Below are 22124 nucleotides of genomic sequence, written 5' to 3'. Positions count from 1 at the left end.
GCCATCATATATTGCGTTTTTATTAACCAGGGGTTTGGTCCCCTGGGATCTATGACACCCTCGGGACTGGAAACCCTCCAGCCATACATCCCATCGCCGGGTGTCGAGCTTGGGATTAGGGCATTTTTGAAGAGGTTTGCATCCTCGCGGCTTCGACCAGTAAAGGCAGAAGCCCCCGTTCCCCATGACTGGGGTTTACGGTTTGGCCGACGGTGGCCGAAGCCTGTCCATCGCCCACAACGCGGTGCGGAGCCACGCCGGCGAACCGGTACCTCCCATATCTGGAAGGCCTTCCCCTGTAGCCGAAGCCGGGGACATGGCAACCCGCAGCCGGAAGACACCAAAGTGCCGCTGGCTCACCAGGCTCCCGAGAACCAACCCCTCATCCCCAGAATGGAACTCTTTGTCAGTGCAAAGGGCGTGGGGAGAAGGTCCCTCGCTCCCTCTCAAGGCATCCCCCGCAGAATGCGAAGGCGGCCGAGGAGAGCTGGGCGCAGTTCTCTTAGTCGCGGCGTCCCACACAGATTCCTCTGCACGCGATTTTAGGGACGCACGCTTAAGCCCCACCGCCACGACAAGGCGGAACTACATTCGGTGGGGCGCTTACAGGTCATGGGATAGAGTCTGCAGAGAATAAACGCGGCACGGTCGCGGACTGATTTTATATGTGGGCGAAATGTCATGGATGCATCCAGGGCGACAGGGTGTGATCGGGGGTGTGATATTTCTTCTCCTAATACGGAAGGAAATAAGCGATGAGTTTCTCCTTTGAAATAACATTGCTGTGCTTTTCGCTGGGTTGATATCTATGCGCCATTTTCAGAACCACTGTTCGAGGGTTAATGCTGCACTCTGGAGCTTACTCGCGATTAGAGACTTGTTTCTACTCGAGTAGTAAAGGGTTGTGTCGTCGGCGAAGAAGGCTAAATGGGTCGGCAGCGACCGGGGAATGTCGTTAATAAATAAACTAAATAGGAGTAGAGAGAATACTATTCCTGTATTCCTGTTTGTCATTTCGTAAAATATCCCCTATGATAAATGAATGAGTGAAGTTGTCTGATTTGTTTTATTTTGTCTATTTAGTGTTTCTTCAGGCTTAAATACGTAATAACGGTGGCTTATTAACTGTTTAATAGCTGTGAAAGTGCACAAATGTGGAATAAAAAATACAGCCGCTGGACGTAGCTTCTCGGGATTCTCCAAAAAGCCCACTAAAAAAGTCTCAGTAGTAAATAACCACCATTTTACTGAGATTATATTATTTCATCTCATATCATCTCATCTCATTTCATTTAATTTCATCTCAGTTGATTAATGTCTCAAATTAATCATTTTCATGTAATTTCACCCCATATTATCATTTTTCATAAAAATAATAATATAAATTAAAATAAGACTTGACTTAAAGGTCTTAGTTACCAGGTCATAAAATTCCTTAAAAAAACAATTCTAAAGAGTTTAGCTAAACAAAAACGTCTTTAAAAATATAATTTACTAATAAATGTTATATCATTCGGCATTCTAATTGAACAATCACTACCGTACCTGCATTAAAACAAAATTAGATAATTATAATATGCAGTAAACTACCAAATAATAGTACAAAATGACTTCAATAATTAAATTACATTGCTTATCTGGTGCTGGTGAGGAAACTCCTCCGTGCTATGTGCTCCAAATAGATGAATTCAAATTCCTCCTGGATTGCGGATGGGACGAGAAATTCGATATGGTTTTCATTAAAGAACTTAAAAGGTTAGTTTTTAGGTTATGTTTCGAAGAATAAAAAAAGTATACAATAATAAAAAATAACGTTCAACATACAGCGATCCCAAGCTATATATATTCGCCAATATATACAGAACACGGACAAACACACCTTCACCCCGAATATCAAATACTACAGACGAACTCTCACCAGGATTCCAGTCCGTTGTTTTTATACTAAATAAACACTATCAACGGTGCGATTACCATAACAGCACAGTTCTGCTTTGAAACCACTACCGATAGCCACTAATTCCACACGTTAAATTGGTGTTCTTCAATCATAAACTTAAAAAACACACTTAACTTTATTTCTCGGTCCTGATGCCGCCTTTGCCTTGACACAGGACTAAACATAATATTTATATTAAAAAAATGTTACTCCTGTAATAAAATAAACATGAAAGTAGATTTGAATATGAGACAGGGTGTCCTAAAAAGTATTGGATAGGGCTGATCGAAAAAAAAACATCCAGCATTGGCATAATGTGGGCAAGAAGAAAAAATTATCATCCAATTACAAAAAAAAAAAACATTTGCTAGGAACAAAACTTATACTTTAACAAATTTTACTAGAATATATGAACTAGTACTTACATTAAATACATAATTACTATTTTAATGTTTATACGTAAAACAGATAAATTTTGCAAAATATAGAAGTACAGAAATTTTTAATTTGTTTGTGTGGTAATTTCAGTTATTTTGGTTCACTATCTACTCTAATATTGTTTGCTTTGGTTTACCATGTAGATGTATTGTACTGTTAGGTTTATATAAAATAAAAGAGTCAATATTAATAATAAAATATTCATTTAATTATGTACTCATCATATATCTATTGTGTATCATCACTTTGTGTATAATAATAAACCAAACTTTGGTACTGATATAAACACATTTTATTAATTTCAGACATGTAAATTCAATAGATGCTGTACTAATATCACACTCGGATCCTCTACATTTAGGAGCTCTTCCATATGCAGTTGGAAAACTCGGTCTTAGCTGTCCAATATATGCAACTCTACCGGTATACAAAATGGGGCAGATGTTCATGTACGATTTATACCAAGCCCATAAGAATGTGTCCGAGTTCGATTTGTTCACACTGGATGATGTTGATATGGCTTTTGACAGAATCGTACAGTTGAAATACAATCAGAGCATTGAAATGAAAGGTAATAACAGAATTTATTTACATTTGCAGTTGTTTCTGTTATGCTTCTAATATTTATGCTATATACACACCTAGTTTTTTTGTTTATTGCTTGATCAGACGGTATACCTGTCTAGTGTTAAGTGATTACGGAAACCCAAAGACATCTAAAACTTAAATTGTGCCACCTACCTTGAGACATGAGTTAGTTCTAATGTTTTACAGTACAATGCATGCCCTACCCTTCAATCTGAAACGCATTCCTGTCTCACGGCAGAAATAGGCAGGGTGACAGTAACTACCTGTGTGGACTCACAAGACGTGCTGCCACAAGTTTAGAGAAGAGAGGTCACAATAAATATTCAATAAAATATATGCAATAAAATATTCATTTAACTTGTCTATGCTTAACACCCTACACAAAAGCAGTCAAGAAAGCCAATCAGCAAGAACACCAAATCACAGCCAGACTAGTAGTCTATAGGAGTATTAAAAACTTTCAGATTGTCTTAAGCACTTTAGAATAGTCCTCATCCTCATCAGTGTGCTTGCTATGAGTACAACATGGATTCTTCTTTTTTCTCCAGCTTGTTCCACTAGGTGGGGTCGGCACAGCTAATTTTTCTCTTCCATTCTCTTCTATCAGCCGTCATCTTAAAACTCACTCCTCTCTCTCTCTCTCATATCGTCATTCACACACTACATCCATGTCTTCTTTGGTCGACCTCTTCCCCCTCTACCTTGCACTACCATTTCTATACATCTCCTGGATTTACAACATGTTGAATGGTACAACATGGATTATTGTTTTAAATCTCAATAATATTTTTTTTTTTTCTCTAAAGTGCTAAAGACTCAATACTCACAAAAATCAATTCTTTCATTTAATTTCTTAACTAAATTTGCTTTTCCTAGGAAAAGGTCTAGGTCTCCGCATTACACCACTCCCAGCTGGCCATTCCCTTGGTGGAACAATATGGCGCATATCCGCCCCCGGCGAGGAAGATATTGTTTACGCGCCTGACTTCAACCACAAGAAAGAGAGACATCTGAATGGATGTGACATCGAAAGACTGATGAGACCCTCTCTGATGCTGTTGGGAGCTATGAATGCTGATTACGTGCAACAGAGGAGAAGACTGAGAGATGAAAAATTGATGAGTTAGTGAATATACATATAAATGTTACGTCTTCGGATTTACTAGTAATACTTTACAACACATAAAAATTTATGGTCTAATAGATAAGTTGTCTGGTGCACTTATATGACAACCCTGTTCATCACACGAATATCTGTCCTATGTGGAAATCACACCCACCACCCGGCAGTTAGGAATGTAACTACAGGTAAATTTTTAAAATTTACCATACTGTGGTAATGTTGGGGCCTAAATCTATTTATTATATGTGTGCTTATTTCTCGACACCTCAGCAGCTGCATTTATGATTTTTATCATCTCCAGTAGCAAAACTAAGATCCTGATGCATTACTTCAATTTCAGGGTATTTTTAATTTACTTTTTTTTCTGAGCTATTATATTAACAATCCTTTTTTTTTATAATTAAAACTGTTTTTAACCGACTTCAAAAAAGGAGGAGGTCTCAAGTAGACTATGTTTTTTTAATGTTTGTTACCTCATAACTTTTGACTGGGTTCATCGATTTTGATGATTCTTTTTTATTAGAAAGCTGATGCTTCCCATGTGGTCCCATTTCAATTTAGTCCAGCTCTGATAATGGTATCCATGAGAAAACTATATAAGTCTTAAATTTGCATTAAGTACGTGCACGACAAATAGATGAAAAACTCAATAACTCAATATCACGCCAACCGATGTCGATGATTATTGTTTTTAGTGTATATTAATTTGTTTTAGAATATCTTTTTTTTTCTATTTGAAGTCGGTTTTTGTTAAAACATGCCATATTACGGTTAAATCTCGTTCATCATTATATTAGTACAAATGTTTCAGATACAGTTCAGGTTACAGTTTCTGTGGTCACGGAAGATGTTGAATCTGTTAGACTGAAATCAGATGATCAGTTAAAACCGTAATAGTGGTTTTAATAATGTGTGTTTAATAAACGACCCTTGAAATCATAAGAAAATACTAAATTGTACAATCTTGAATTACAGCAACAATTCTTACAACGCTGCGAGGAGGCGGTTGCGTTTTGGTATGCACAGACACAGCCGGTCGAGTCCTAGAATTGGCCCACATGCTGGACCAACTGTGGAGGAACAAGGATTCCGGGCTCGTGGCCTATTCGTTACTTCTCCTGTCCAACGTCAGTTACAATGTCGTAGAGTTCGCTAAATCTCAGGTGTGTGAATTAATAGATGAATCTAATAGTGTTTTTTTTTATCATGCATGCAAAAATAGTATCGTTTGGTCAAATTAAATGTGTAGACAATATAGATATAATTGTAACCGAAACATTCTACAGTTGATCGGAAATAAATTACATATCCTTCTTCAAACGAGGCTTGCGGAGAGTACTCAATGGTAAGAAGCGGCTTGGCTCTGCCGTCCAAGAGCGGCGGTAACCACTTATCATCAGGTGGGCCGTATGCTCGTCTACCTACAAAGGCAATAAAAAAAATATAAAATTGAAATATTATTGTTGTAGATAGAGTGGATGAGCGACAAACTGACGAGGGCGTTTGAAGGGGCTCGCAGTAATCCCTTTGCTTTGAGACACGTGCAGCTGTGTCACTCGGCCGGTGACGTCACTAGGACCCCGGGACCGAAGGTCGTCCTGGCCTCGTTCCCGGACCTGGAGGCGGGCTTCGCCAGAGACCTGTTCCTCCAGTGGGCCCCACACTCCCACAACTCGATCGTGCTGACGGCCAGGTGACTTGAAATATTTTTAATACGCTTTTATTAGCGTCAGACGTATGTATGTATGTAACGGAATCTTTGAACATGATTTTGACCCCCTTCAAAACGACGGATTAACTCGAAATTTGGTAAACTTAATATAAGGACCGATGACAGTTCAATATTAAAAAAAAAAAAAAAAATTGAAATTCAACTAAAAAATGAAAAATATATAATAGTTATAACGAATTATTAAAAACTATCCCAGTTTATGGTGTATAATTTTAATGATATGGATGTAAGATATAGTTCGTTGGTGCTATATCGACTGACTGTTTCTCGAAGCTTCGTGGTTTTGACCGGCGACATGTCTGCCGCTCCGCCCGCACGCACGCCCCTCCAAGACCCACGAGTAGAACAAATAGGGATGTGTGATATAATTTTAAAAAAAAACTAACAAAATACGCTGTTATAGAAATTCCAACTAAAAAATAGAAAATGATTTTAATAAATTTGAATTAAAAATGGTGTAAAAAAATAATGATTTTATTGTAAAAAATCGTGGGCGTACTTTTCGGGATATTATCAAAATAACCCTTCTACTCATATCTGTTCATAAAATATTTGTAACTACTTATACCATATCATATACTACGTCAGTCCCTAGATTGTCGGGCTGTCGGTAGCACGTTACGTTGTAATCCCAATATACGTTAGTCACTTAGCTGAACACTTGTCTTATTAATCCTTGCCCGATATAGAGACTCAACAAGTTAATATGTATGTGATGATATGGAATACTCTAGAATGAATAAAGAATGAGAGATTTAATTGCGTTTTCTGTAATATAATAGGATAATAACATTCAAAGTCCTTTAATCTCTTTTTGATTTAATATTTTAAACAGTATTATTATATTAAGCAAAACTAAACTACACTCTTCACTGAATGATAGACAGATGAGTGATTCTATCTAAGAAAACTCTTTTTTTTTAGTTTTAAATGTTTTAAATACCAAAGGCTTTTCTTTACACGTATATATATTTATTTAAGTACGAGTCTTTGTATCTATAAATATTATGTATGTTATATATACACATATGTTTAAGTAATATCACTGTCACACTACACCTACCAAGGTTCATCTTTGCACTACCCTAAGGTAGAGTGTCAGAGAATGCCTATGGCATTAAGTTCGCCTTTATACTGTCTTGTATATAAAGTTATAAATAAATAAATATATCGACGCTTGAAAGGCAAACGTGACTAAGCGACAGTGCGTGAACTTTACAGTAGACTAATTTAAAGTTGAAATACCTGAAAAAAATTCTATTTTAACGAATCTAGCTGTAGGATTGAAATGATTTTAATAGACCTAGAAATATATATTTTTTTGCGCATCGAATATGGTTATTGCCTATCATTTATGTACAAAGCAGTTATTGTCGCTTAGTCACGTTTGCCTTTCAAGCGTCGATATGCAAACGATTTTCAGAACATCCCCCGGCACACTGGCAAGAGATCTGATAGACAACGGGGGGGACCGCGTCATCGAGCTGGTGGTTCGACGGAGGGTGAAGCTGGAGGGCGCCGAGCTCGAGGAGTTCCTGCAGCAGCAGAGAATGAACGTCACCAATACCGTGAGGTCAGTGCGGACGCGCAGGGACCTCTCCCTCAGTGGGCGCGCAATGTAAACTGTCCGATCAAAAATAGTGACAATTATTAATTTACAAATTGTTTAATTATTATTAATTTTCAAATTGTTTAATGTTTATGATGACTATTGCGGGCTCACTTAACCAACGTGGAACGTAATCATTAACAATACGCGCGTTATGAGTTCAACATTTCGATGTTATTCGCCAAATTCGATTTCGAAATTGCCTCCTCCCACACTATCAAACGACGATAGGGTTGTCTTACGCAGTTCGTCTTGTGTCCCCAGGAGAGGGGCAATATGGAACATACCATAAAAAAAGCGTCTTGTACCTACCATAATAATAAATTGACTAATTAAATAAATTTTTAGCAATAACAAAAATAAAAAACCTTTTTTGAAGTTATACTTCTTTAGGCGCGTTATGAAAAATTGATGAGAGTGAAATTTTACGATGCGCGCGCACCGTGACATAAAATTAACAGAATGAAGTTGCCCACTAAATCGCTCATTACAATACGACCGACGTAAGTTGGCGAGTCTGAATATAGCCGCAGGTGAACTTTCGCGCATGTACACTTGCGCCACCCACCTTGAGATATAAGTTCTAAGGTCTCAGTATAGTTACAGAAAGCGAACAGGAATAACAATTCAAAGGAACATCTATCACACGGACCTCGCGGTCGCGGCGGAGAACCGCAACCATGTCGTCTCCTTGATGCGCTCTGGTAACCTGCTGACACCAGCAGAACTAAGAGCTCCTCAATAGTTCTGTAGTACCAGCAAGGGGTCGATGTTCCAGGGAGGAGGTGGCCGGCATCTCGTCGGACTCTGACTCCGAAGACGAGCTGGAGATGTGCGTGGTGACCGGGAGACACGACATCCCCGTGCGCCTGGAGACCAGGCTGGGCGGCTGCTTCAAGTCCAACAAGCGGCACCACGCCATCTACCCCTTCCACGAGGAGCGGACCAGGGCTGATGACTACGGAGAGATCATTAAGGTACTCCTCCTCCGTACCCAGCAGTCCGCGAGTGCCAGGGTCACTAGACTCAACAACAATAGACTTTTTATTTTTTTATTGCTTAGATGTGTGGACGAGCTCACGGCTCACCTAATGTTAAGTGGTTACCAGAGCGCCTGGACATGTACAACGTAAATGCCGCCACCTACTTTGAGATATGAGTTCTAAGGTCTCAGTTTTTACAGTACAACGGCTGCCCCACCCTCCAAACCGTAACGCATTACTGCTTCACGGCAGCAATAGGCAGGGCGGTGGTACCTACCCGCGCGGACTCACGAGAGGTCCTACCACCAGTCAAAACTTCAGTCTACTTACTCTATTTCAAATGGATGCATTTTCACAAAAAATTATAAAAATTTAGTTCCAACCCGTAGAAGCTTATTACACTTCTAAGCACCTAAAGAAATTAAGCTATTAAATTAGATTGACTTAATAGTTTGTATTGGTGTATTGTAGCCAGAAGATTACAGACTTGCCGAGATAGTGGACGCCGAAGGGGAGATCCGGGACGTGCCCCCCACTGCCCCCATCAAACAGGAACAAGATGGTGAGTGAAATGTACATAAATAATGACATGTCCTTCTTCAAACGAGACTTATAGTACTTATGCCACTGGCATTACTGATGTCTATGGGCGACGGTAACCACTCACCACCAATTGGACCGTATGCTCATATATCTGCAGAGCCCATAAAAACAATATAAATAAAATACAAAGTCTGCGATAGTATAACTAACCCCGCAACCTATAACAAATTGAATCCAGGGTCAATGTACACCACACGTAATAATAATAAAGCTCTATCTTTATACCATACAAAAATAATTAGCACTTAGTTACAAACTAAGTACTACTGGTGGTAGGACGTCTTGTGAGTCCGCGCGGGTAGGTACCACCGCCCCGCCTATTTCTGCCGTGAAGCAGTAATGCGTTTCGGCTTGAAGGGCGGGGCAGCCGTTGTAACTATACTGAGACCTTAGAACTTATGTCTCAAAGGTGGGTGGCGCGTTTACGTTGTGGATGTCTATGAGCTCCAGTAACTACTTAACACCAGGTGAGCTGTGAGCTCGTCCACCCATCTGAGCAATAAAAAAGAAAGTTATTTTAAACTATTACTTTTTTGTCTTTTTTTAGTTGATTTTAAATATTTTAATTTTTTTGTTAAATGTTGAATTGTCATCAGTCCTTAATAAGTAGTATACCAAATTTCGAGTTAATCCGACGTTTTGAAGGGGGTCAAAATCATGTTCAAAGATTCCGTTACATAGAGAGAGAAAGAGAGTATTCTTTATTTTATAAAAAACAAATAAACAGTGTTATACATTAAATACCAAAAAGTACAACTGGCGGTCTTATCGCTAAGAGCGATCTGTTCCAGAAAACCATCAGGTGGACAAGAATCACTTGAAAACGAACCACGCGTGGTGTACCAATCCAGTGAAATATATATACACTCACGTACACATACATATACACATACATACATACACACATATAACCTAACCTTACATACTAACTTACATACGTCTGAAGCTAATTAAAGAATATTAAAGAAACCAAATAGATATAAAATAGCAGATAGTGTAAGGTCGCGTGTTCGCAGAGGAAATGTCGGAGGTCCCGAGCAAGTGCGTGTCCTCGGTGCGGCAGGTACACGTCAAGGCGCACGTCGAGTACATCGAGCTGGAAGGGCGCTGCGATGGGGAGTCCCTGCTCAGGGTCGTGTCGCAGACCAAGCCCTGGGCAGTGGTGGGGCTCCGGGCCAGCGAGGCGGCGCTGCACACCCTCAAGTTAGTATTCAAACTCACCGAGTTTAACTGGTTCGGTAGACAGCGGCTTGGCTCTGCCCCTGGCTTTTCTGATGTCCATGGGCGACGGTAATCACTCGCCATCAGGGGGGTCGTATGCTCGTCTGCCTAAAATAAAATATACATACTGGTGACCCACCCTTGCTTCGCTTCGGAAACTGCAATTTATTATTGATTTCTCCACTATTTTATGGATGTTATTATACATACAAACCTTCCTCTTCAATCACTCTATCTATTAAAAAAACCGCATCAAAATCCGTCGCGTAGTTTTAAAGATTTAAGCATACATAGGGATATAGGGACAGAGAAAGCGACTTTGTTTTATTCTATGTAGTGATATATTTGTTCCAATAGTTCCATATGAGTCGACTATTATCAAAGCCGGCAATGTGACTTTTGGACAATTATTGGTAAATCAGAAAAACGAATTATTGACTTTGTATTCCATTGGCAACCACAAAACTCTTCTGAACGACATCTTAGATAAATAACAGGTTAAGTATTAACCTTTATTTAATGCAGGTTTTGAACCGTATTCTTTGAAGGAGACGATTATATTCAAATCAATCTGTATTGACATATCAATAACATTTTTTTGTCCAAATGCACAGATTGCCGCCTTTGATAATAGTCGACTCATATATGAGTCGTCTATTATCAAAGGTGGCAATCTGACTTTTGGACAATGATTGGTAAATCAGAAAAACGAATTATTGACTTTGTATTCCATTGGCAGTCACAAAACTCTTCGGAATGACATCTTAGATAAATAACAGGTTAACTATTAACCTTTATTTAATGCAGGTTTTGAACCGTATTCTTTGAAGGAGACGATTATATTCAAATAAATCTGTATTGACATATCAATAAAAATGTTTTGTCCAAATGCACAGATTGCCACCTTTGATAATAGACGACTCATATACGGTACATACACCAATATAACATTTTTTACAATTTTTGTCTGTCTGTTTGTTCCGGCTAACCTCTGGAACGACTGGACCGATTTTGATGAGACTTTCACTGATAAGTAGTTGATGACATAAGGAGTAACTTAGGCTTAACTTTTTTTAGACTAGCTTCGCCCCGCGGCGTCATTCGCAGTTATTGTCGTACCGCGCGCAACATGGCGGGACTCGCCTATCAATAATAAAATTTTGCGGGTCGCTAGTATATTATATATTCCAAAAACATAAATATATATAAATTTTTTTTTGTAATAATTGTAAATTTTTTCACATTCAAAATTTTACCGCCCTGGGCACTTGCCCCGACCGCCCCTAGTGTAAATCCAGCGCGGACTGTTTCTTGACCGTAAGGCCACGGACTCTTCACTGTCCGCCCTAGAAACAATTGACTATTTTTGTTACAGAAAACATTGTGAGTCTGAAGGAATCGAAAAGGTGTTCTTACCGTCCGTTGGGGAAACCGTCGACGCCACGACAGAGTCACACATCTATCAGGTACCAACAGAACTGCCCGTTAACAACATTATTTTCTGAATATACTCGAATATAATAAATAATAGTTTAAAAATGTGTGCGTGTACTAGTGTACACACGTAAGAAGTGAAACTTGTTTATGGCCTTATTTTTCGAAAAATGATCTACATGCAACTTTCTAGAAATTGGTTAAATAAAGTTAAATTAGATAAAGTTTAAACAAAAGGATTTTATTATCATAGACATGAATACAAAAAAGTTAAATTAGATAAAGTTTAAACAAAAGGATTTTATTATCATAGACATGAATACAAAACAGATGGCGCGTAACGGAAAAAAGTGACGCGTAACCGAAAAATGTGACGGTAAATTTTTTTCCAACGCCGATAAGGAAGTTTCACTTCAAAAAAACTAAAATATTATGCTTTTATAGAAAATCCAACTAAAAAATAAAAAAATAAATTTTAATAAATTCGAATTAAAAATAGTGTGAAGGAAAAATGATTTTATTGTAAAAAAAATGTGTGCGTGTACTAGTGTACACACGTAAGAAGTGAAACTTGTTTATGGCCTTATTTTTCGAAAAATGATCTACATGCAACTTTCTAGAAATTGGTTAAATAAAGTTAAATTAGATAAAGTTTAAACAAAAGGATTTTATTATCATAGACATGAATACAAAAAAGTTAAATTAGATAAAGTTTAAACAAAAGGATTTTATTATCATAGACATGAATACAAAACAGATGGCGCGTAACGGAAAAAAGTGACGCGTAACCGAAAAATGTGACGGTAAATTTTTTTCCAACGCCGATAAGGAAGTTTCACTTCAAAAAGCGTGGGGAGCTTTTCAAAATATTATTAAAATAACCCTTCTACTCATATCTGTTCATTAAATATTTATAACTACTGATACCAAGCACATCACTCTTTTTTTTTACAAAAAAACATGTGTGGTGTCGTGGGACACCGGATAGGAACGAAGTTCCATATAAAAAAAAAAAAAAGAATTACGAGAAAAAAATCGCGCGGTGAAATATCTCTGTGCGGAAAACAAGGCCTTATTCCACGGACTTTTTCTTACGGTTTTTACTATCACATTATTTTCAGTTCGGTCGCGCAGCAAAATCCCTATCTCCCCCAAGCCTGCCGTAAGGAACTTCGTTCCAAAAATCATTTCTTCTTACACTATTTTTAATTCGAATTTATTAAAATTTATTGAAGTGAAACTTCTTTATCGGCGTTGGAAAAAAATTTACCGTCACATTTTTCGGTTACGCGTCACATTTTTCCGTTACGCGCCATCTTTTTTGTATTCATGTCTATGATAATAAAATCCTTTTGTTTAAACTTTATCTAATTTAACTTTATTTAACCAATTTCTAGAAAGTTGCATGTAGATCATTTTTGTATTCATGTCTATGATAATAAAATCCTTTTGTTTAAACTTTATCTAATTTAACTTTATTTAACCAATTTCTAGAAAGTTGCATGTAGATCATTTTTCGAAAAATAAGGCCATAAAGAAGTTTCACTTCTTACGTGTGTACACTAGTACACGCACACATTTTTTTTTTTTCTATTTTTAGTTGCATTTTCTATATAAGCGTATTTTGTTAGTTTTTTTAAACTATTATTTATTTTTCATTTTTTAGTTGAATTTCAATGTTTTCAATTTTTTTTTTAATATTGCATTGTCATCTATCCTAAGTATACCAAATTTCGCAAATTAATCCGATGTTTTGAAGGGGGTCAATATCTCATTCAAAGATTCCGTTACATACTAACATACATACGTCTTGAAACTAATAAAAGCGTATTAAAAACGTTAGTTATATTGTCTAGTTGTTGGCGACTTCTTTGATCGAGGCACGGGGTGTGGGGAATTCTCGGTGCGAATGGTTATTAAAGATGTGAATGTGTATGATCGAAGGTGAAACTGACGGACGGGCTGATGCGGGGCCTGGTGTGGCGGCAGGCCGGGGACGCCGAGCTGGCCTGGCTGTCCGCCGTCGTGGCGCCGCGCACGCACGCCCGGGAGAGCGACGCCGCCCCCGGTAACTGACACTGTCATTAGCACTAGTCTAGATGTCTTATGTTCTGTAATAGCTGCTACCTCTGTCATGCAACAACTTTGTAAGTGCGTACGCACCGAGCACGATCCGACACGTATAGTGAAAGTTAACTACTTGAAGTTTTTTATGACCTGGTAACTAAGACCTTTAGGTCAAGTCTTATGTTAATTTTAATGAAAACTTTTTATACGATAATTTAAATTTATTTTCTATTTTTTTGTTGAATTTTATATAAAGCGTGTTTTTTAGTTTTTTTTTAAACTATTATTTATTTAAAATTTACTCGGTTGCTACTGTAGCGCCACTCGTTATAAGCAGATTTTAACGGATAATTTTTACACACAGAGACGGTTCTCCTTACCTCTCAGAGGGTTCTCCATACTTAGTATAAAGTGTTGTTGTTGTCGCAGAGGAGGGCGGCGGTGCGGTGTCGCTGGAGGCGGGTGCGGGGCGGCCGCGCGCGGCTGCGTTCGTGAACACGGTGCGGCTGCACGAGCTGCGCGCCGCCCTCGCCCGCGCCGGCCTGCAGCCCGACCTCGGCGCCGGCACGCTCACCTGCTGCTCCGGGACGCTCGCCGTGCGCAGGGTACCCGCACACCCACACTACATACACGCAATACATACGCGCACAAGCATCATCAATCAACCCGCTGACGATTAGATGGCTGGACGAGCTCACAGCCCACCTGGTGTTAAGTGGTTACTGGAGTCCATAGATAAATAATAATAAAGAAAGAAAAAAAACCTTATCAAATAAAAAAATACAAAATTAAATATAAACTTGTGTCATTGGAACCCCATTCGGGTATAGGCCTCCTATAGATATCTACAACGTAAATGCGCCACTCGCCTTGAGATATATAAGTTAAGGTCTCAGTATATCTACCCGTGCGGACTCTCAAAGGTCCTACCATCAATAATAAAGCCAATTATAATTTTTGCGAGCTTAATTTTTGTTACACAATGTTATTCCTTCACCGTTAAAGACATTCGTGAACATAATAATATATTAAGTACGTATTTCATCAGCAAAATTGGTACCTGCCTGCCAGGATTCGAACACCGGCACGGTCGCATCGCTCAATACAAGTGCACCCCGCGTCTTATCCTTTAGGCCATGAAGACTTCATACATATTTATGCTACTTACATTTTATAGTTAATCAAACCAGCAATAAATTGTGAGACTTTATCAATAGGTATTATTAAGGCAGTAATAACTACGGGCTCCGGTAACCGCTTATCATCGAACAAATCGGACGCCACTCCTAGCCCATATGAATTCATTAAATCAGTTAAAGCAAAATCTTAATAAAATTAGAAAAAAAACCTCGATTTTTTTATTTTTGAATTACAATTCGTACCCCAGTTTCAGTGGTAATTTGTACTTTTTCTTTCACAGATGGAAAACGGCCAAGTTTCTTTAGAAGGAGTCCTGTCTGAAGAGTATTACAAAGTGCGAGAACTCTTGTACGAACAATTCGCGATAGTCTGAATATATAGTATAAATCAATTTTAATGTCACATACATTTATTTTGTAAATAAAACAATTTAGCAAATAATTTTCACTCATAAACTTGTATTTTTTTCCTCCTTATATTCGCATTCTAGCAATATTTTTTTTTTTCTTTTGTTATGCAAAAGGAATTCATACAAATTGTATCTTGTAATATAAGTGATCGAACAAGGTTGTAAATCTATGTCTCAAGCTGGTTAGCTTATACATTCCGAAATCTAACTTATAATTTAATAGGTTTTACGAGAATCGAGATTGCGCAACAGATATACAGGGTGTTACGAAACGATACTGTTTGAAAAAATCAAAGTGTTCTATATTCAAATGTATATAACGGCACTCATTTTCTTAGCCGTTTATGATTCAAAAAATAATAGTTATTAAAGGGAGGTCTGACACCTAAGACTGGAAATAGTGAAGTTAGAGAAAATGTATATTGTGTTATCTGTGGAAGATGCAATGTAGTTCTCTATTGCACAGAATAAACAACATTAAATCTTATTTTTTGGTTCGTGATTTTGGCTGATTGCCTTTTAGCAATTATTTGTTTATTAGCTTATTTCCGTTAATTTGTTATTATTGTCTCGGACGACTCGCAGTGAGAGTGCTCTTAAACTCCACAACTATACGACGTTGTAAAGAACGAAAAAAAAACCCATCAGTTTCATATATTTTTATTTCACATTATTCCGTTACCGGTTCACATACAATAATAACATTATGTAAAGAAAAAAAGTTTAGGTACATTTTTTTTATTTTCTTTTTGACATTATAAATACGAAACTAAGACACAGGGCACTCGCTCTACAACTAACATTTGATCCGAGATTACTCTTAAATTGAATGCTAAAAACATAACATAAATTCAATGTCAGTCAAAATGGCTGCGGTCGATCATTGACAAGCAGATTAGCTGCCCAAAAACGAACATCGACGCTTTTCGATTAAAACGTGCTCTACTCACTAAAATCAGAACATCATAAATTAAACAAAAGATTACCTTTTTTTATAAAAAAAATAAGACAAATACGCCATTGACCGCGGTCAGTTTCACGTAAACAAAGCGGTCCTACCGCGGGAAGGGACTTGTTGAGCATAAGAATATCGTGTGCGCGCTGCGATGTTATTCTTTGATAACACGCAGTCCAGAGCATATATTATGCATATATATAAATAAAAATGAAATTACATTCTTTTGTCATCATTCGGAAAAAAATTGTGAAGAAAAAACCTTGAAATCAGACCGGTCGGTTAGTCCACATTAAAATGCAAACCTCATTAACATTAAAATGCAATTATTTTTGTTTATGTTTGATATTTTTATCTTTCCGATTTCCACATTTTTATTAAATCATTTTCTGTATTTTTGGCACAAAAAACATGTATTTACATGTGGTGCGCCAAAAATACATTAGAAAATTCTTAAAACTGAAAATTTAATTTGAAAATAATCTTAATATACAAATACTTAATATTACAAAGCATTTTTAACCCAGGAGTGATAGATGACTCCTATTTTGTCACTTTTGTTCCGTGCAAATGAAGAATCGCGGCATCGACATAATATATTATTAATATAATTGAAAAAAAAAGAAAGTATCCCATCGATAAACCTTCATGTGATCGCAGACCAACAACGTACATAATAACAGATAACGTATTTATAATAAAACTACTAATAAATCTGGCACATTCGTATCTCCCCGAGACCTCTTATTCATAAAACAAAATCCTTAAATTAAAATTACATTACAAACATTCGTCACATAAAAAACAACTACAAGTAGGTACAATCATTTCGAATCTTTGTTCATTTTTCTTCTTTTTGATAATCCACAATAGTTTATTAGCGAATAAACTTATTCACGTTCAGTCAAACCTCCAAATGCCATGATTGTTTCAGAATAGTTCCCATCAATTTGTGTTCGTAAGCTTAATATAACCAACTTGTGTCTAAAATCTGAATAAAACTTGTTCAAACCACGAAAACGGGTAATTATAACACGTTGAGGAAAACATAACGTAGCAAGAACAAATAAAGATATTTTCTCACTTCACACGTAACTCCATATTTAAAAAAATAAAGAGAATAAGATTTGAAACATTTTCATCTTTAGACATGTGTATTCGTTGATTCTTTTATATGATGATATTATTATGATCAAGGTCGATTTCGCGTTTCCGTATGTTACATACTGGGAGCGCGGATGTTCTCGCTAAATACAATAATTATTGTACTGACAACAAAATATACACGATATTTTAACTCGTAAATTTCTCGCTGGATCTTCTCAGTGGGTCGCAGTATTGTTCTTGCTAAGGCTAGTGTTAACAAATTCTCTCAGGTTGTGCCTGTGAGCTCACCTACCCATCAGGGCGTATCTAGAATAACCCCTTAGGCTACCAGTGAATTGGTAGGGAAGATTTTTTTTTATTTAAAACCTCCGCGTGTTTGAGCTAAGAATCAACCCCCTCCACTAACAACGAAATATGTCACAGATTACATATTCTTAACAAACATAAGCATATATTAAAATGCTTAATAATAATATTTAACGTAATCTAACACAATAATAATATTAAACCTATTATAAATATTTACAACGATTTATGGTTCAAAAAGAACGAAAGATTTTAGTCTAAAACTTCGTTTGAACATAGACAAGCAAAGCTTTAAAAGCTTTACCCATTTTAAGTAGCGCAACACGTATACAGTTATAACTATTCATCCATTTTGTTACTTTGTCAACAGAACAACGAAAATTCACAAATAAAAATATAATCTGTGTGATTTATTTTTTTATTTTTTTACGGTCATCGGTTTCTTGAAGTTCTAGCCTGTCTTAATTATTGTAATAATCATCAGTAAAACAGGAATTTACTGAGATATTTCAATACAATTTTTGGAAAGAACCTGAGAAGACAATATCCCTTTTAAATTCCCGAAACCTATTCACAGATTAAATGAAACAAAATAAATAAATCATCATCATTCACTTCACTCAGTCAAAAACTCTCTTAATGTGTGTTACTATGCAATAACTACAAAGCCAAATAATTAAATTCTGAAATGTATTAACATACCGACTTGACTATTGAACATAAAGTAAACAGAATCTTATTTGATAAGAATTGAATAATAATATATTTCTGTTTTAAAAACATTGGACCTGTGTGCAATGCGTACAACTATATATGTATACATTGATAATAAAATATAGGAAACTTGATAACTCTCATACTATTATTAAAACTATGTGCTCGGTAACAGTTCTACGAGGTATTTAAATTTCATTTGTTCAATATCTCTTAGCTTAGGTTTTGTAATCTTGGTTCATTTTTTGTCACTAAAAAATATAATTGTCACTAAATAAATGTGTACAAATAATTGAATATAGCTCTTTTAAACCTGTATCTGAATGACATGTGTTATTTGAAACACATTGTTTTGCAAACAGATACTATTATTATGTAATAATTTATTTAAAAATACTAGCGAAAAGCCCTCGCTTCGCTTCGGAAACATTAAATTTTATTATTGATGATAGCTGAGTCCCGCGATGTTACCCGCGGTTATTAGTCGTACCGCGGGTGAAGCCTCGGGGCGAAGCTAGTTTAAAAAAAGTAGTAGCCTAAGTTACTCATTATATCATCAGCTACCTGTCAGTGAAAGTCTCCAAAATCGGTCCAGCCGTTCCAGAGACTAGCCGGAACAACAGACAGACAGACAAAAATAGTAAAAAATGTTATTTTGTTGTATACGGTGTATGGTACCGTATATATATTCATATGCATGTAGTAAAAAGCGGTTATCTCAGTACTACAAACATACACTCCAATTTTATTTATATGTATAGGTTAATATACTATTATTATCATACGTGTGTTCCTCAGCGATTATAAAACCTAATTAAGAAATATTCTACATAAATACTGTCCCACTAACACAACACTCAGTTTTTAAATAAATATGTATATAAAATTTAAATTTAGCATTTTTAAACAGCATTATTGTTTTATTTTTTTAGCTTTTTTCTTTTGTACCATCTTTACAATAATATAAATTACTCCGTCAATAAATTTATTTTACAGATTAGCGGAACAGCGATACGAAATATATAGACTAATTAGATTTCGAATTTAACATTTTGACTGACAGCGGAACTTGTGGCAATGTCAATATGTTGTTTATTGCAATAACCAAAGTCTTGATTTTTACTTTTAAATTTTGAGAATGACCAAGTCTAACCTTACAAAATTGCAATTCCCAATTAATTCGATCGATAGAGAATTTTAATTGTTTCGGCTCAAAGTTTGGTTTGTATTTTTTTATTGTTTTAATCTTTTGTGCTACTTTGAAGTTAAGAATAGTAATTAAAAAAAAAAGCTACTAACTTTAAATCATCTATTCCTTGCTATCATTCGTTTTATTTGATGCAAACTAAGTCGATGATTTTTATCGATATATGCAAGTTTTCGATAGTGACGTTGCCATGTTTCCGATAGAGCATGTTAGAAGATGTACATCATGTATTTGAAAAAAAAAACAAGAAAAAAAACGCTGTAACATAAATGCGCCGAATACGGCCCATGACGAGAAATCAAATCCTGCTGAGTACGGTCGGGGAAACAATATCGATTCTTAAATATAAATATCGATATTTTCAATCGATTTTGTACTAAATTCAGCAACACATTTTATTATTAAATTATACAATGATGTAGTTAAGGTATCATTTCACTAACAATAATCCCGCCTTAATATACATTTAAACATATATAAATTTATGATGTTCTGTCAATAATCTTTTATTACTCAACATTGGCCGGAGGTTTAATCGATTAAAAATAATCGTTTAAAAATAACCTTTATCTAGTTGAAAGAACGCAACCTTTACACTATGAGGAGAACGGAACTAAGTTCTGAAATATTTAGGCTAAAACTTTTAAAGCATTCACGAAGTCTAGACTTGTCGCACAATTCTATCGACTCGAGTAACGTTTGATTCCAAAATCATAGATAGGTTACATACGATAAGTTTTTTTTTTTTTTATTGAGAGCACCAAAATCATTTCAAATAACAACCTAGATATTTTTTATTTTTTGACAATAGAAAAATCTTTACTTAATAAACCTTTCAATTTGTACAAGATATCAATTCTAATACAATATAATTTTTTTTTTTTTCATTTGTTCATGTTTAATCAACAAACAGTAAACACCAACTCAAAGGTACATTATCCCCGCGACCATACAACGCAATAATCTCGTAGATTCGCACACTAAAATCTAGAAATATATTTTTTAATATTATACAAAAATAGTAACAAGTTTTTTTTTTTGTACTAGTATCGTCCATCATTTTGTACATCGACGACGCCGGGCCCGCGGCCGCCCGTGACGTCACAGCACTACGTACACATCACAGCCATAAACTACAGACTAACGGCGGATTTACACAAGGCCCCTTCCTCCGCATTCCTGCTTGGTTCAAACGAACTCGACGAGCTTCGGTTTCGCCTTGTGTAAACGAGCCTTAAAGGGATCGGTATCGGGCGGGACCGAGGGGGGACGGGATGGGGTTAAATGCGAACTAAAGGATTGGGGGCGGGGGAAAAGGGGGAGGGGCGAACGCGTCGCGTGATATGTGGATTTGTGATGACGTTTGTATCGCTTCCGCGTCGCGGCCCGGCGCTGACTGGGAGGACCGTGCCATCGAACCGTTCGTTAAACAAACAACTGTTACTCATCAATTTGAATGTCAATAATAAGAGATATTTATAGCGGTTACCTCCAAAAAAAAACCTCTGATAATGTTTATTCAAGTGATTAATTGTAATTTATTAATATCAACGAGTTGTTGATAGCGTTTTAGGATTCCGCCTGTTTGCTTATGTGGCTCCCGGGTGTGTTATATAGACGGTCGGCAGGCGCGGAGCATTGATGATTAACAGTCGTCGCGCACGGAGGTCGGGCTCGGCTTACCGCAGACAGGCCTCGAGCATCTCGACGAAGAGCTTGTTCATGGGCGCGCGGCGGTCGCGGTGCACGGCGGCCCAGAAGCGGCGCACGGCCACGTCCGCGTGGCGCAGCGCCGGCAGCACCAGCAGCAGCTGCTGCAGCGCGGAGTTGGCGCCGTACGGCCTGCAACAGCGACGCGTGACGTCACACCGCGCACGCACGGGGCCTCGCACGCACGGGGCCTCGCACGCACGGGGCGAGCGAGTACCGGCGCGCTTAGTGCGAGTATTTTAACATTCTCGATAGCGTAAAAGTTAACTCAAGTTTGTATGGAGTTGAAACGTTTGCCTCCGTTTGCCGCTAGATTATTTTTTTCTACCTAACCTGATGATAGCCTTGAGAGACAATTTCAGCATACCCTTAACTAGTAGGTGAGCTAACGGGGCTCAAACCTGACGACGTTGCTAACACGAACCCTAGCAAGAGCAGTGCTTCGCAGAATCTACCACCGGATCGGAAACGCGACCCACTGAGAAGATCCGGCGAGAAACTCGGTGGGCTGTGTCTGTGGGTAAATTTACTCGTCTAGCCCTTCGACACAAGCGACGGGTTCGACGAGAACGATGACCGGTGCTTGAGGTATCTAAAAGCACCGTTCGTGGATCGGGAGGAACCGAATTGACGTGTTTTGGGCGACGTCGACTGTTTTCCATTCTGCTGCCGCTAGAGGCGTTGTTCCAACTGCATACAAACTTGAGTTAGCGTTCACGCTATCGAGTACGTTAAAAAACTCGCACTAAGCACACGGGATGCGGTGTTAAACAAACCCGAATGCGTTTTTAGAGATACTGTACTGAGTTCGTAGAAAAATTTAAATAATTTATTAATTG

General features: G+C 37.4%; 2 protein-coding genes across 5 annotated transcripts in view; one reads left to right on the top strand and one right to left on the bottom strand.

Annotated features, from left to right (window-relative positions):
* Window positions 1-1417: 1417 nt before the first annotated feature.
* LOC101741574 (probable cleavage and polyadenylation specificity factor subunit 2) lies at window positions 1418-17696 on the top strand. The gene is made up of 13 exons (XM_038020329.2): window positions 1418-1755; window positions 2683-2948; window positions 3842-4087; window positions 5064-5251; window positions 5558-5781; window positions 7244-7393; window positions 8208-8406; window positions 8884-8974; window positions 10032-10218; window positions 11612-11702; window positions 13615-13738; window positions 14167-14342; window positions 15158-17696. The coding sequence occupies exons 1-13, from the start codon at window positions 1607-1609 to the stop codon at window positions 15248-15250; spliced, it is 2184 nt and encodes a 727-aa protein (XP_037876257.1). The 5' UTR covers window positions 1418-1606; the 3' UTR covers window positions 15251-17696.
* The window catches only part of LOC101742160 (steroid hormone receptor ERR1), a 47936-nt gene continuing 41742 nt past the window's right edge, over window positions 15931-22124 (bottom strand). For all 4 annotated transcript variants that reach the window (XM_038020327.2, XM_038020326.2, XM_038020325.2 and 1 more), the window contains one exon: window positions 15931-21417. In XM_038020327.2, the coding sequence (XP_037876255.1) occupies window positions 21255-21417 (163 nt within the window). In that variant the 3' untranslated portion in view covers window positions 15931-21254. The remainder of the gene's footprint in view (window positions 21418-22124) is intronic.

Source organism: Bombyx mori, chromosome 25 (assembly GCF_030269925.1).
Source record: "Bombyx mori chromosome 25, ASM3026992v2".
NCBI lineage: Eukaryota > Metazoa > Arthropoda > Insecta > Lepidoptera > Bombycidae > Bombyx > Bombyx mori.
Note: the sequence above shows the minus strand (reverse complement) of the source record. Positions and strands in the feature narration are given on the sequence as shown.